Source organism: Ischnura elegans, chromosome 13 (genome assembly GCF_921293095.1).
Source record: "Ischnura elegans chromosome 13, ioIscEleg1.1, whole genome shotgun sequence".
Classification (NCBI taxonomy): Eukaryota; Metazoa; Arthropoda; class Insecta; order Odonata; family Coenagrionidae; genus Ischnura; species Ischnura elegans.
In genome coordinates, this window is record NC_060258.1 from 17279480 (window position 1) to 17294601 (window position 15122).

At 38.5% G+C, this 15122-nt stretch overlaps 1 protein-coding gene across 12 annotated transcripts in view; it reads left to right on the forward strand.

Annotated features, from left to right (window-relative positions):
• LOC124170323 overlaps positions 1-15122 on the forward strand; it is a 137484-nt gene that overhangs the window by 102873 nt on the left and 19489 nt on the right. For all 12 annotated transcript variants that reach the window (XM_046549031.1, XM_046549039.1, XM_046549043.1 and 9 more), the window contains 2 exons: positions 1767-2012; positions 14741-14862. In XM_046549031.1, coding sequence (XP_046404987.1) covers positions 1767-2012; positions 14741-14862 — 368 coding nt within the window. The remainder of the gene's footprint in view (positions 1-1766; positions 2013-14740; positions 14863-15122) is intronic.

Here is a 15122-nt window from a genome sequence, read left to right on the forward strand (position 1 = left end):
AAGGAGTTTGGTTAAAGAATTATGCCCTTCTTGAATTTTCTTACACATTTGTACAAAAAAGATGATTCCAAAATCCATTGTCTTTCAAATTAACCAATTTTTACTTCGATAATTTTATGCAATACAAATTGGTGGGAGGTAATATTAAGTTCAGGGCCAAAGTTGGAACAATTCCCAGCATATTTGACTGCCAAAGTGACAGGAAGAGAACTAGGATGCTCCAACCAAAGTCGTTCATAGAGGACGCCACTGAAAAATGGTGATAAAGGATCTGATGCTCAAGGAAAATGTTATGGAAAATGTCCCTTCGGATTTGTGCGTAACCAATCGCATTATCACCGTAAGACTCCCTGGTATTGCAGTAAACATACATAAGAGTGGGTTAATATTAATAATAAGTCTGCAATAACTTAATATTGCAGCTATATCTGCGAAATTACGTATGATAAGGTGTTGATACAAAACTATGCACCACTTAGCCTTAACACCTCACATTTCAGGAGCGTTGAGCCTGTCCTCCTTTTTAAAAAATTCAGTGACCATAAATACATCAGCATTTGGTAAATCGTTGGAATTTTCCTTCTCCAAACCAAGATTAACTTTTCTTGGACACATCCTGGAACAGCGAACAACAGCAACAACCAGCCAGCAAGGAAATACGGCTAACATCCCATGATTCTCTTTGCGAAGGGCGAATGTTCAAACGGCCGGCGTGAAAACATATGCAACGAATAAGTCTTACAGCAAACGTCTGAAATGGGTCTATTAGTTGACTCAGTTCTTACAAAAAATGTTTTGGCATGATAAATGACATTGTGCCAAAATATACCCAGTGAAAAATAAATACCATCATGTATTTATTCAAGATTCAATGCGCTCTTGGCACTACTCTTTCCAAACTTGAAGTTGGCACTTAAATGAATATTAGTATATTACGCAATGATGAAGTCATGTACTCAAAAGAGAAGTAGCCACATATACATTCTGAAGATATTTTATGACAGCAAAAAATGGATATCCTCAAATTGAGTAATTTTTTTCATGCAAGAATAGTGGTAGAACTAAGCAGCATAGAAGCTGCCTTCTGCTACAGCCTTGTGACGTAACGGATAATATTCAACATGGGCACCCATTTTAGCGGCCCTTTAATTTTTTCAAATTTCAGACGGTTATCTCGAATCAAGTATATACTACTAGGATTTAAACTGTGGTTTTACGACATTTTGTTATTCTGAACTCTAATTTAAAAAATGTTTTTGGTGCATTTGAAACACTAGTGTACTTCCCTATTTGTCATTTTCAATGACAGTGGTTTTTAGGTTGACAGTATTTCAGTTGAGTAACATATTACACTTTTTCTTTTCTACCCTGCTATGAATAGTGTTTTCTATGAGAGTCACGTATTTGTTGTCTTTTTGAACCCTTTGAGTAATTACCCTGATCTAGTAGTGGATATTTCAGCTATAATTCAGTAATTCTTGAATCTTTATTGCCATTTTTTGTTGCCTCTTGGTATCAAAATACCTCCTCAAAGCTAAGAAAAATCTTCTTTGATATTTTCCACGTAATTTTTTTTTCCAAATGGCTTGACGATTCATACTTTTGCACCAATGTTGTCATCACAACACTATTGAAATAAACGATTTCGATTTTCCATTGTAGGGATGGTCAAATTTTCAAACATGGATTTCGGCCTTCTGACATATGCCATGTGAAAATTTGGATTGCGTGTTGACTGTGTTTTGTTCCATGCATTGACGCTGCAGGAGGGACTATGTCCGCAAGCCGTCACAATCGTCCACTCCCAGCCCATTGGTGCCCCCTGTAGGTGACGCAGCAGAAGAGGGGAGCGACAAGGACGGACAGAGTCACCCCCCCTCGTCCGAGGCGGACGAAAGCGAGGGGGCCCTCGAGGAGCCCCTGTACCTATCGGAGAGTGGGGACGAGGACTCGGATGAAGCACAAGGGGAGAGCATGCGCAACAAGCAAGTGGTTGTGCTGGACAGCGCAAGGTGATGTAACAGTCTTTTATCACAATTATTCGTTAAAAGTTTTGCGGGTGCTCGTCATTATGATTGAAAACTTTTGGGCTAATTCGCCGCATCAATTCTTGGGTGGTCCTGACCGATGCTGGTCACTTTTTCAAGGGATTATTCCCTTGATTTACATACCGATTATCAGATTTACATGGAAATTTCCGTTATACATGGTGAATAATGGTCATTCGAATGATCCTTCGAATGATTATTCACTATGTAAAGTGGCCTTAATAGCCAAACCGAATGTTTTGCAAAGAGCTTCTAGTTTTGGCCACTAGGAGTCGACAAGACTGAGTTCTGATTGGAGATTGGCCGCGAGAAAATAGAACCTGTTCTAAATTCCAGATTGGGCGAGAAATTGTGTCCAATATTGTGAAATGGATGTTGGGCTAGAAATTGGTGTCTGTCAGTTGGTCCACAATCCAATATCCAATGGATTGGCCAATAAATTGGGAAGTGTCATACGGGCTTAAGGTTGGTTTGACTCAGCTCTTCACTCAGTTCTCCTATCAGCTTATCTTTTCACACGTATGTATTTCTTTTCTTTTACATCTTTCTTTACCTGTTCCATATACAGTAAAACCTCTATGTAGTGAACCTCTTTACATCATAAACCTCCATAATTCATACCACCCCTACGGTCCCGTCAGATTTACATTTAAATTTATTGGCAAACCTCTATGTAGTGAACCTCTTTATTTCGTAAAACCTCCACTTATCAAAGCAAGGAGACACCCCCGAGACGGTATAACTACCTCTGAAAATTGTACCAAGACAACAAGAGACCATTAATGCAGCCGCGACTATGTACAGGGAATGACATTTTCAGCAATAAATGCTTCACACTTATTTTTTTTCTTATACACCTTTAATATGCTGTAATTTTCACATTAATCATTAGTTATGGCTATATTGTCCCATATGAGAGCATACCTAACAATAAATAAGAAAAAAGGTATCCAACTATCGTAATCATGGTGCTGGTTTTTCGGGTTTACACCGCGTTGATACATGTTTTGCGGACGACAGTTTCGGGCGCGTTCCAGCTCCCGTCTTCGGGTCCAAATGATTTGCAGATCTGTGATCCTTATTTATTTACAGCTAGTCAGACGGATGTTGATTTTTAATTCCATTGTTGGAAAAGCCGTTTGAAAGATGAGGATAAAGGATAGCCGTCTTCCCTATTGAAGTTCTTAGGGTGACTCGCTATTTCAATCGCCTCCCTTATCAGCCTAGGGAAATATTTATTTTCCCTGGCGATGATTTTCGATTCCTTGAATAGTATGACGTGCCCAGGTTCCGACCATGCATGCTCTGCAACCGCAGAAAGACGAAAATTTTTCTTTTCGGTTGCCTTCAGATGTTCATTTATTCTGCATTTGAGGGATCTAGATGTTTGCCCGATGTATGATAAACCACAGGAACACGTTACTTCATACACTCCTTCATAGATATCTGATGGATGACGATCTTTTTCACTCCGGAGGAGGTCAGAGGTCTTCTTCGAACTTATAAATCGCGTCAGAACGTCATGTTTGGCGAGAACTCTAGCAATTCTTTCCGACGTTCCAGCCACGTATGGCAAGAGAGCATGTGCCTTTGCCTTTTGCTGGTCTTCCTTTGCAATGTCCAAGGCCACATCTCTTTTCTCTTCTTCCCTACGCGCGATTATTATCGTAATCATTTTAAGTGACTGTTGAATTGAGAGAGATCACATCGTTTTCTCTCGAATCACGGTAAAAATCTTGCGACAGCATTCGCTTTCTGTTATTATTAAATTATAAATAACTAATTGTTTAATAAAAAGCGAACATATATATAATTATAGCATGCATGTTTATTTAAATGCACAAATATAATGGTTTGAAAGACTGTAATGCCTTTCATTTCCAAAGTACATATATGAAAAAATGGTGCCTATCACTTAAACATCTCTATAGTGAACCTTCATACATCAAATTGACCAAATTTTGGTCCCCTCCATTACGATGTAAAGAGGTTTTACTGTATTTCATTTGAGGTCTTCCGTTCTTGCCATCCACTTATCCCTTGATGATTGTCTTAATTAGGCCATCATGTCTCCAGATGTGGCCTACAAGGTTGTTCTGTCATCTTACTGAGGTCAATCCATTTGATCCTCATCATTCTTTTATAGATCCACATTTCAAAGGCCTCTATCCTTGCTTTCTCTGCTGCTTTCATTGTCCATGCCTCATATCCATATTGGAGCATACAGCAAAAATTAAGTTCTTATAAATAGGGTGGTTTCCTATTATTTTTTTATTGCCTAAATCGAAAAATCATTACTCCTGGAGTACGAATGTCACGCTTTTAGATTTTTAAATGACGATATCTATTTTTTACTTTAAATGAAAAGTGAAAATTTTCAAGCTCGTGAAAATGTGACGGCTAAGTATGAATGCTGGGAAAACTCCATGTGACGTCATTCTGGTTCCCACTGCCGCAAGTGAGGTGATCTTGGGGCAAGGCTTTGAGTGCTGATACGACGCAGGATGGTAGCAGGTAGCATAGTGTCCAGCTATCTGGTAGGGCTTGGCTCAAATAAGGATTTTTAATAGCTTATCAAGCGAAGGAAACTTTCTGACCTTAACCAGTTGTAATAGGTGATTATTAAGACATGTTTCCCAGAGCTCTGTGCCTCATGCATGCATTGGTAATCTCAGTCGATGTATAACTCCTATCCACTCGTATAGAAACTAGGTCCCTGTGACGCCACGTGGAGTGGCATCGCATGGGCGCCAATCTGGCCTTTTTTCAAATGAGGATAAAATTGACCATTGCCATTCGTCCAAACCAGTATTTCTGAAACCAAATAATTTGTATATTATGAATACACTAATGGTAGGTAACGAATCGCAATCAATGCCTTTCATTTTCTTTGATGAAGGAAACTACCCTATTGTTTCCTTATGCCCATATTTAAGTTTCCTGCTGTAAGCAGGTCTCTCTTTGGGTGGAATGCTCTCTTTGCTTGGCCTGTTCTGCTGATCATCTCTTTCTTGCTTCTCCCATCACTAGTTATCCTGCTTTTCAAATAGCAGAATTTTTGCTGGAAAGGTTATAAGTTGTATAGTACAGTAGATTCCGTTTAATGGGTCCACGGGTTACTTGGGGCAGCCGCTTAATTGGGGCAGATCTTGAAGAACAGAACCCAATGGAGGAATATCCCAGAGTATTCTCCGCTTAATTGGGACAGCATACCGCTTTATTGGGCCATGAGCAGGCGACATAGACTCTTTACTGGTGACTAAATTAATTTTTTTTGTTTTATGAATACTGCTTTTTTATATTTTCCTCCTTTGATTCACTCTTATTTTTCACAAATGTTCCTATTCTTGCCCTATTTTGAAAGCTCTTGTTGTTATAATATCCACAAAAGAATAGGACTTCTTTAATAGGACTTAGTGAAAGACATTCATTAAGCATTAGGCTGTGAAAAATATTTTTAACTTAATTATTATAATTCTTCAAAATGATAATAAATTAACTAAACTCGCTGATTTATTAATCAAATTAATAGTTTAATAAACTTAGGTTACATTAAAAACTCTCTTTATTCTTCTTTCTATGATTTCAACATTTCTTTATGCCCATATACGAGAGGGTTCGCCTAATTGGGACAGCCGGTGTGAAGCAAAACTTAATTGGGGCAAAGTGCACAAGTCCCGATACGTCCCAATTAACAGGAATCTACTGAATTTTGTTGGCCAACATTTATTGGAAATGTAATATTAAAAAAGTATATGTATAATTTTGATCATTACACTGATGAAGTTTTAGTTTGTGGGAAGAATTCTTTCAACCTCTGCAGAACCATAAAGAGGAGGCAAAGGTAGGAATAGAATTTATTTCATTGCTGTAACTTATGTGCTGTAACTTATTGCTGTAACAATTGGTTCCAATATGGCGTCGTGCACCAACGCATTATCGTGTCGATCCTGCAATATTAAGGTCGAATCGCGTGAAAAAGTTGTCTCGTGCCACTCCTGCGCATTTATTTTACATTATAAATGCTCAAATCTTAGTGAGATTGTATTAAAAGCCCTGAGTGAATCCAGGGAAATATTCTGGGCGTGTTTTTCCTGCCGCTCGGGTCAATCTCTTGTCAGCAAGTTGGCGGCGGACATTGAAGTTCTTAAAAGAGAAGTGAACGCGCTAAAATGCAACAATATTGTTACTGATATTCATACTGATACTTGTGCTACTAGTCTGTCCAACGGGATTCCGTTACATGCTGACCAAACCAATAATCGAGTGAAAATGTACGCCAAGTCTGTTTCCGCCTCCGTGCAACCCCAAATAGTCGAAACTGAGAATACATTCGGCCCCGGGATACAACGGGCAAACTCACCCACAAAGGAGTCCCAACGTCAGCGAGTGAAAGATTCTACGGATTCTCGTCGCCCAAGTCATCACCCTGATCACCCGGCGGAAGCTGAGAGGAGTTCTAGCACTACGAGCTTGTCAAGTATGCCCCAAAACAACGCTGTTGACGACGCCTATCGCACAGTCATCAACAAGCGTCGAGGAAAGAAGCCCATCACCGGCACTGCGGATTCATCCGACGACTCGATCATCGGAATTCCGAAAAAGGTACATCTACACGTGTGGCGGTTCAAGAAAGGCGTCACTACCGATGATCTATCGTGTTATTTGAAAAATAAAACATCTATTGTGGCCGAAGTAGTTGAACTTGAAGCCAAAGGAGATTACGCGTCCTTTCGTGTGTCTGCCGATGCAGTTCATCTGCAGAAGCTTTCAGATCCCGCAACATGGCCAAAAAATGTTTCTGTGAACAAATTTATTTTTTTGAATAAGAAACTCACACATAGTGCTAATCGCACCAATCAACAAACCATGGTCGACGGGGTGATACCCAGCAATGATGTGTCGTGCACATCCTTGGAGCAGGAAGGTAACAATGGTAATGTTGGTTCTCAGGCATCCCCTATACTAACGAGGGCTAGAAACGGTATAATGAAAGGGAAACAAAAATGACTACATGGTAGTCATCCCAGAGGATCGAGTGTTAATTCACTAACTGTATACAGCCATAATGTGCAGTGCTTACGAAACAAAGTACATTTACTTGACTCTCTTTGCTTAAATAATAAATATGACATCCTTTGTCTTAATGAGCATTGGCTTAAATCTCCTGAAGTCAACTTATACCCTATTTCTGGCTACCAAATAGCAAGTGTATTCTGCAGGGAAGTTAACAAGAATGGTGGTGTGGCAATATATGTGAAAAGCAGCCTTTGTTTCTCCGTAATCGATGTATCTAGCTACTGTATGGAGCTTGACTTTGAGATGGTTGCAATCTACGTTAAAAAATATAGAGTAATTGTAGCTTCATTGTACCGCTCTCCCAATGGAGACTTCCAAGTTTTTTGTGATAAACTGTATCAAGCTCTGGAATTATTTCTGTGTAAAGGGAAGAATGTTAACATAATTTTATGTGGTGATCTCAATGTTGACATGTCTCTAGCCTCCAATAGTGCCGGTACATTGTCTAATCTTCTTAGCTCATTCAACCTTCACTGCTCTAACAATAAACCTACCAGACTTGCTGCATGCCTAGACAACATTATGACTGATCTGGATGTTGGGAAATATGATTTAAAGACAATTGATCCAATTTTCTCAGACCATTTAGCTCTGGCATTTGAGTTGCACGTTTCCTCATCTGACAGAACCTTTATAAAAGGCTCTCACTGTACTTTAGTCAGACCCATCACACCTGCTGGTGTTCTAAATCTTAAAAGTCTTCTATCTAATATCAGCTGGTTCTCTCTTCTAAAACATAATGGGGAGGAAAATTTTAAACTCTTCTTCTCTGAATTTATGGGTCTTTTCGAGCTGTGTTTCCCAAAGAAGTTTATTAATACTTGTGCAAGAACACCTAAGAGGGCCTGTTTCACTCCTGCCATCCTCCAAATGAAGGAGAAACTTGTCTTGGTCCATAAGTCATATAGTTTGAATCATAACAAACTTAATAAAGAACTCCTTACCAAAGCACAGAATGAATATAATATGCTTGTAACCCAAGCCAAAAGAGCAGCAAACCTTGAATACATTTCCAATTCTGGCAATAAACTTAAGGCAGCATGGACGGTCATTAAAAAAGAGGCTGGTATAACAAAAACTTCTCCTCATCTCTCAATCTCTCCAGATGACCTCAACAAATTCTTTATTGAAACAGTTGAGAACATTACTTCAACCACACCCTCTGATAACATTAAAGCTATGTCTCTGTTAAGCAAACACACAATTGATAAAAGGTACTTTAAGTGGAAATGGGTAACACCATATGAGATCTTTAAAGTAATAAAATCTCTTAAAAACTCAAGCAGCAAAGACATTTATGGCCTCTCAAATAACCTCCTAAAGACCTTAAATGAATCTCTCATTGAGCCTCTCAGTATAATAATCAATACTTGTCTTCAATCTGGTGTCTTTCCGCATCATCTTAAATACTCCAAAGTAACTCCTGTATACAAAAAAGGCCCTAAAGAAGATCCTAACTCATATCGCCCTATTTCTGTCATACCAATCATTGGTAAAGTCTTTGAGGTAATTATTAAATCTCAGCTATATGACTATTTAGAGTGTAATGGTTTCTTCAGTTCATCTCAGTATGGTTTCCGTAAAGGTAAAACCACCACAAAAGCTCTACAATTTATCACCAATATTATCCACAACTCTTTTGAAGATCAATCATCAGTGGCTTTAACCCTATGTGATCTCACCAAGGCTTTTGATTGTGTCTCTCACTCCATATTACTTGAAAAATTAAAATACTATGGTATCTCAGGAGTTGAGTTGTCTCTTTTCCGATCATATCTAGTTAATCGTCAACAATTTGTTGAAATGGAGGGAGTGCAGTCCTCCTCCCTCCCTACCCAATACGGTGTTCCCCAGGGGTCTGTCCTGGGACCCATTTTATTCTTAGTAATGATCAATGATCTACCATGCAGTATACCTTCAAAATCCATTCTTTATGCTGATGATACGACCTTAATAGATGTCTGCAAAACTACTACCTATGCTGCTCAAAGTGCAGACAATCATCTAGTATTGGCCAATGATTGGTTTAGATTCAATGGCTTTATACTTAACATAGAAAAAACTCAAAAGCTTATCTGTAACCTGAAGCCTGCCAACAAAGTCAAGCCCACAAAGTTACTTGGGTTTTATCTGGACTCTAAACTCAGTTGGAGCTATCACACCACTGAGGTTAATAAAAAGCTTTCCAAAGCTCTCTTTATTTTAAGAAAGCTAAGTCCGATAGTCCCTTCTGATTATATGCAATCTATATATTATGCTTTTTTTAACAGCCACATAGATTACGGCCTAGAAATATGGGGTAGTGCCCCTGATATAAAATCAGTGTTTCTTTTGCAAAAAAAGGCAGTTAGAATACTAACTAATTCTCCATCTCGTGAACACTGTCGCCCACTATTTATTAGATTGAACATTTTAACTATTTACAGTATGTACGTGTACAGAGTTTTACTATATATGAAAGAAAACCTTGATCTTTTCCCTATAAGAAGTACAACTCATAACCATAGCCTAAGAAATAAGAATTCCTTATCACTAAATCAGTGCAGATTAACCAAAACCCAATTCTCCATACATAATTTAGGTATCAAGCTATTTAACCATCTCCCTATCTCAGCCAGAATGGCTAGCTTGACCAAATTCAAGAGTGTGATTCACTCATGGCTAGCCTCACAGCCATTGTATTCTGTCAGTGAATATTTTACTCTTAGCACATGTGATATTGTATTCTAATATATTCATATACTTTCTATTATATTTCATTTATTTTTATTATTTTTATTAATTGTACACTGCCTATGAACTGCGACTATCTTTTCTTGTACATTCTATATGTATGTGCAATTGAATTTCATCTGTGACGAGGTCTGTGTATCTAATGAATACTATTGACCAATAAAGATTATTATTATTATTATTATGCACACTTGTGGTTACTTTTTGATGTATTCACATGAACATTATTCATGTCAGTGTTGTTCACATCAACACATCAGACATTGGTTGTACCTTTGGATATAACTTTAAAGTAAGTAGTTATCACAAATAGATTTTTCATCAAGGTGATGTGTTTTTGAAGGCCGTATTACACGGTACACGGAGTTGCGCAATCTGACGTACGTGCGAAGGCGCAATTGAAATTACGTTGTGTAAAGCAGTGAATTGCTAGAACACATGCAAGAATGCGTGGATGCAAGGCAGCAAAATAGCCCGTTTTAATTTTGTTCATGCATTTGCGCAATTCCTTGCCATTTTAGAAACCAATGCAGCTATAACCTGTGCAATTTCGTGCGCCGTGTAAAAAGACCTTAACAGTCACCAGTTACATGAATTCCTTTTTGTGATTTAATTGCCAATTTTTCTGCCAATTGAAAGCAAGAAACAAAAGGAAACAATGACAATATAATATGTATTATAAATATTCCTATTCATTCGAGAACTGCCTCAAAAAGTAACGTGATACCCACGAGAATCTCTGGGCCATGTTAGATTCTCGTGGGTATCAGGTTACTTTTGGAGGCAGTTCTCGAATTACATGAATTGAGTTCTCTCTCCCTTTGAAGAGAGTTGGATTTTTTTGCCATGGGAGGGAATGGTAAGTTTACGCCTTCATTTCTTCATTTTTATATTTTTTAATTAGCCTTCGCCAGAGAAATGTTTGAATTTCATGTTCCCTCATCTAGCATATTAATTTTTGTCTTAAGATTTTTGCAGGTTCTTTTATCTATCTTGTTGGTTCCTTTTGGGCAATGCTGCATTGATAACATTTTTGCTCAACGTTTCCCTCCACCTACTGAGGGAGGGTTTTCAAGAGAATGAGAGGGAAACTTACTTGTCCCAATCTTATATAGAAATCGTTATCCCATTGTTGGCCCTGTTTGAATTTCCCACTGAAGGCGATAGCTGTTGGGCATTAGATTGTACCAGGAAGCCTTTCCATCCTCTGCTGAGGTTATAACCATCCTCCCTATTGAAAATATTTGGCCATTTTGCTATTTCGTTGGCTTTGCATTAAAGGGGTGGATAGTAATCTTCCGTCTTTGCCAATACCTGTGTATGGTTAAACATTATTTTATGTCCAGGGCTGGAGGCATAATGTTGGTTGCTCTGTCCCACGTAGCTTCTTAAAAATTTCCTACCTTCACAGAAGGATGGCGATATTACTTTTCAATCTATGGGAGTGTATGACGCTCCCTTCTGCTGTGGCAGAAGCTACATGCCTGGGACAGGGAAAGCGATGTATCTCCCAAAGGCTAAAAGAGCATGAAAGAGCAATGCAACTCCATAAATGGGACGCATCAGTGGTCACTGAACGTGAGGCTGGAGAACGTGGGATCGGGCGACCAACATTACACCTCCAGCCCTGGGCATGAAATGTTTAATCATACATGGGTATTGGCAGAAACAGAAGATTGGAATCCACGTGTCACAAGCAAAGCTGTTGGAATAGCAAAAAGGCCAAATAATATCAATAGGGAGAAAAAAAAATAATTTGCGCCAGAAGATGGTTTTAATTCATTGAAACCCAGGTTGCTCTATGTAAAAATGAAGTGGTATAAGTAATAGTCTAATATCCAAGAAAACTCATTAATGTGGAGGCCTTTCATTCCTAACAGTTGTCATTCCACAGTTTTCTTCATTAGGACATCATACCTTCTGATGTCTGAGGGTATCATTAGATGATTTCCATTTTCTCCAACTCTTCCTAAGACTTCCTCGTTACTTACTACGTCAATATGTTATGCCCTCATCATTCTTATGCTGCACAATATTTCCAATACCTCCACTCCAGATTTGCTATTTTATGAATTTTACTTCTACATCTACATACTACCCCCCACGCTGCCTAAAAGGCCTGTGGCAGGGGGTGTTAGGACACCAGCCCTTTCCACATAAAAATGAAGTGCTCTAACGAAGTTGGGACTAACATTTATTAGAGTCCTTTATCGTTCGGGGGAAAAACGAATTCCCATATGTATCCATTCGGCAAAACATCTCTCTTAATTTATCACTTCTATCGGACCAGGAAACATAGTGGGGCTCTAATATTAAGTTCTTCTTATCGCCCTTAAAGATATCCAATCTCAATTGTTCAATCAATCTGAGCCTAGCGCGCAGCCTCCGAGTCTCCAGCGGCTCCCAGCCTAATTTGCTTAACATCTGCGTAACACTGTCTGTACGCCGGTAGCAGTTTTTGACGAAACGCACAGCCTTCCTGTAAATTTTATTAGCAAAATTATGTATCAGAAAGTATTTCATAATTCTTGTAGTCGATTATAAAAATTTTTGGCATGTGGTCGGAGGATACAAATTCATTAAATGTCACAGAATATCAACAATTTTTAATAATAATAATAATAATAGTTTTATTGGACATTAAACAAATTAGAATTTGCAATAGTCTTCGTCATACACATAAGAAGTATCAATACACAAAATACATATGGCAAAATCGATTGGATTATGCATCAAGAAAGGACATTACAATTTCATTTTCGAAAAATTCATTAATGGAGTAAAAGGCTTTTTTCAATAGCCAGTCATGAATAACTTTTTTGAACTTTGTCACACTTACAACTTTAGCTTCTGGGGGCAATCTGTTAAAAAAACGAATTTTTAGTACATCAAATGAATTGCTGTTTTTGCTTAACCTACAATAGGGAACGTCTAGGGTGTCGCTATTCCTTGTATAATGATTGTGGAAATTAGACCTTTTTTCCAAAGAGCCCAGATTATCTTTGACATTGCACAGGGATTTATATATATACAAGCCGTACAGAGTCATAATCCCAAGCTTGGAGAAGATAGGCTTGCAGTGATCCTTTGGTTGAGAAAATGATATTATCCTTACTGCCTTCTTTTGCATTTTAAATAAATTATTGGCGGATGGTGAATGGCCCCAAAGTTCAATACCATAATTAATATGGCAATGAAACAAAGCAAAGTATATATTTGTAAGGTACTCTTTAGGTATCAAGTATACAAGTTTACGTAGCATATAAACTGCCTTGGACAATTTACTAAGAGTGCCTACAGTATGTGGCTCCCAAGTCAGTTTTTGGTCGAGTTCAAATCCTAATAATTTAATGGTGGTCTGGGGATTATCAGAAGTGCTCAAAGAGAAGACGAGTGACTGGGTTTTATCATTGTTCAGAACCAGACCTGTGTCATCTTCCTGTATTTATGTTTCTATCTCTTTGTTTCAATTTCTATTATATGTTATTATGATTATATATATTGTCCTTGTCCTTTTTCTATTCCATGTTCCTTTCCCTTTCTTTCCTTACCTGTGAATTTATAAGTGTATTTGCGCTTAAGGCGTCGTGTGAATGAATGAAGTAGTATATATATATATTTTAAATTCACATTCACACAGGTCGCCACAGGCGAATATACAATCATAATAACACATAATAGAAATTGAAAGAAAGAGATAGAAACATAAATGCAAGACGATGACACACTGTGGCGTGGAGATGGAATGAAGGCCGAAAACACATGGAAAAAAGTTCACCTGAACCGGGAATCGAACCACGGACCTTCTGCTTTCCGGGCAGATGCTCAGACCACCGAGCTATCCAGGCTAATCTAATCTCCAGTGTTTTCGGCGGGGGTTTATACACCAAATCCCCCGAGGTCTAGCCCTATCATTTGGCCAAGAGATGGCTCTGGGCGTAGGTCCCGCCACGAACGAAGAATTCAACGCGGACAGAAGAAGAAATGGAATTAAAGATGGTCACAATCACACACACAGCAGGATAGATATAGAACATGCGTTTCGGGGAACGCTGATCCCCGAAACGCATGTTGAACGCTGATCCCCGATCCCTGTTTCTATCTCTTTCTTTCAATTTCTATTATGTGTTATTATGATTGTATATTCGCCTGTGGCGACCTGTGTGAATGTGAATTTAAAATGTATATGACCTATATGGTTCGTTTCCTCTTCTTGGGATCAGCGTTCCCCGAAACGCATGTTCTATATCTATCCTGCTGTGTGTGTGATTGTGACCATCTTTAATTCCATTTCTTCTTCTGTCCGCGTTGAATTCTTCGTTCGTGGCGGGACCTACGCCCAGAGCCATCTCTTGGCCAAATGATAGGGCTAGACCTCGGGGGATTTGGTGTATAAACCCCCGCCGAAAACACTGGAGATTAGATTAGCCTGGATAGCTCGGTGGTCTGAGCATCTGCCCGGAAAGCAGAAGGTCCGTGGTTCGATTCCCGGTTCAGGTGAACTTTTTTCCATGTGTTTTCGGCCTTCATTCCATCTCCACGCCACAGTGTGTCATCGTCTTGCATTTATGTTTCTATCTCTTTCTTTCAATTTCTATTATGTGTTATTATGATTATATATATATATATATATATATATATATATATATATATAATATTTATATAATCATTGCAAAAGAAGAGAAGACAAATTGAAATTCAAAAATGGTCAAAATGACCACTTCGGTGCTTTTAGTGTTAAGTGACATTACCTAGCGACTGGACGAAAAGTGTTATTCATTAATGGCTGTTAAGAAAATTTTAAAATTTTAATGACCCTAGCATATTTCAGTGATGCCCATCTCTTGCTAATCCAGTGATTTGTTTCTCATCTGTTACAGGTTCCTCAACCGCCTTGTGAGGAAACTGAACGATGGTGGTCTCTCGTGTCAGTCGTGTGGCTGCAAGATGGACAGCAACTCCGTTGTCAGTCAGCTCTACAACCTAAAACCACATTCACCAGGTCAGTTAATTAAGTCTCCAACGAAATGCTTCTTGTCTATGGTGTTCCATTCCAAAATATGGTATTTATTTTGGAACTGAGGGTTGATAATTTCTAAGTATTCAAGGATAATCAATTTAAGTTTGCAGACAAATTTATTTTGATGTGTTTTAGTTTTGGTGGAAAATTGGTGCCAATCCATTCGAAAGGTATCATGTTTAGGAATTGGTGTTTTGTGTGACATGGTAACTTTTGAAAATTGGGATTTCTCAGGGAACGAA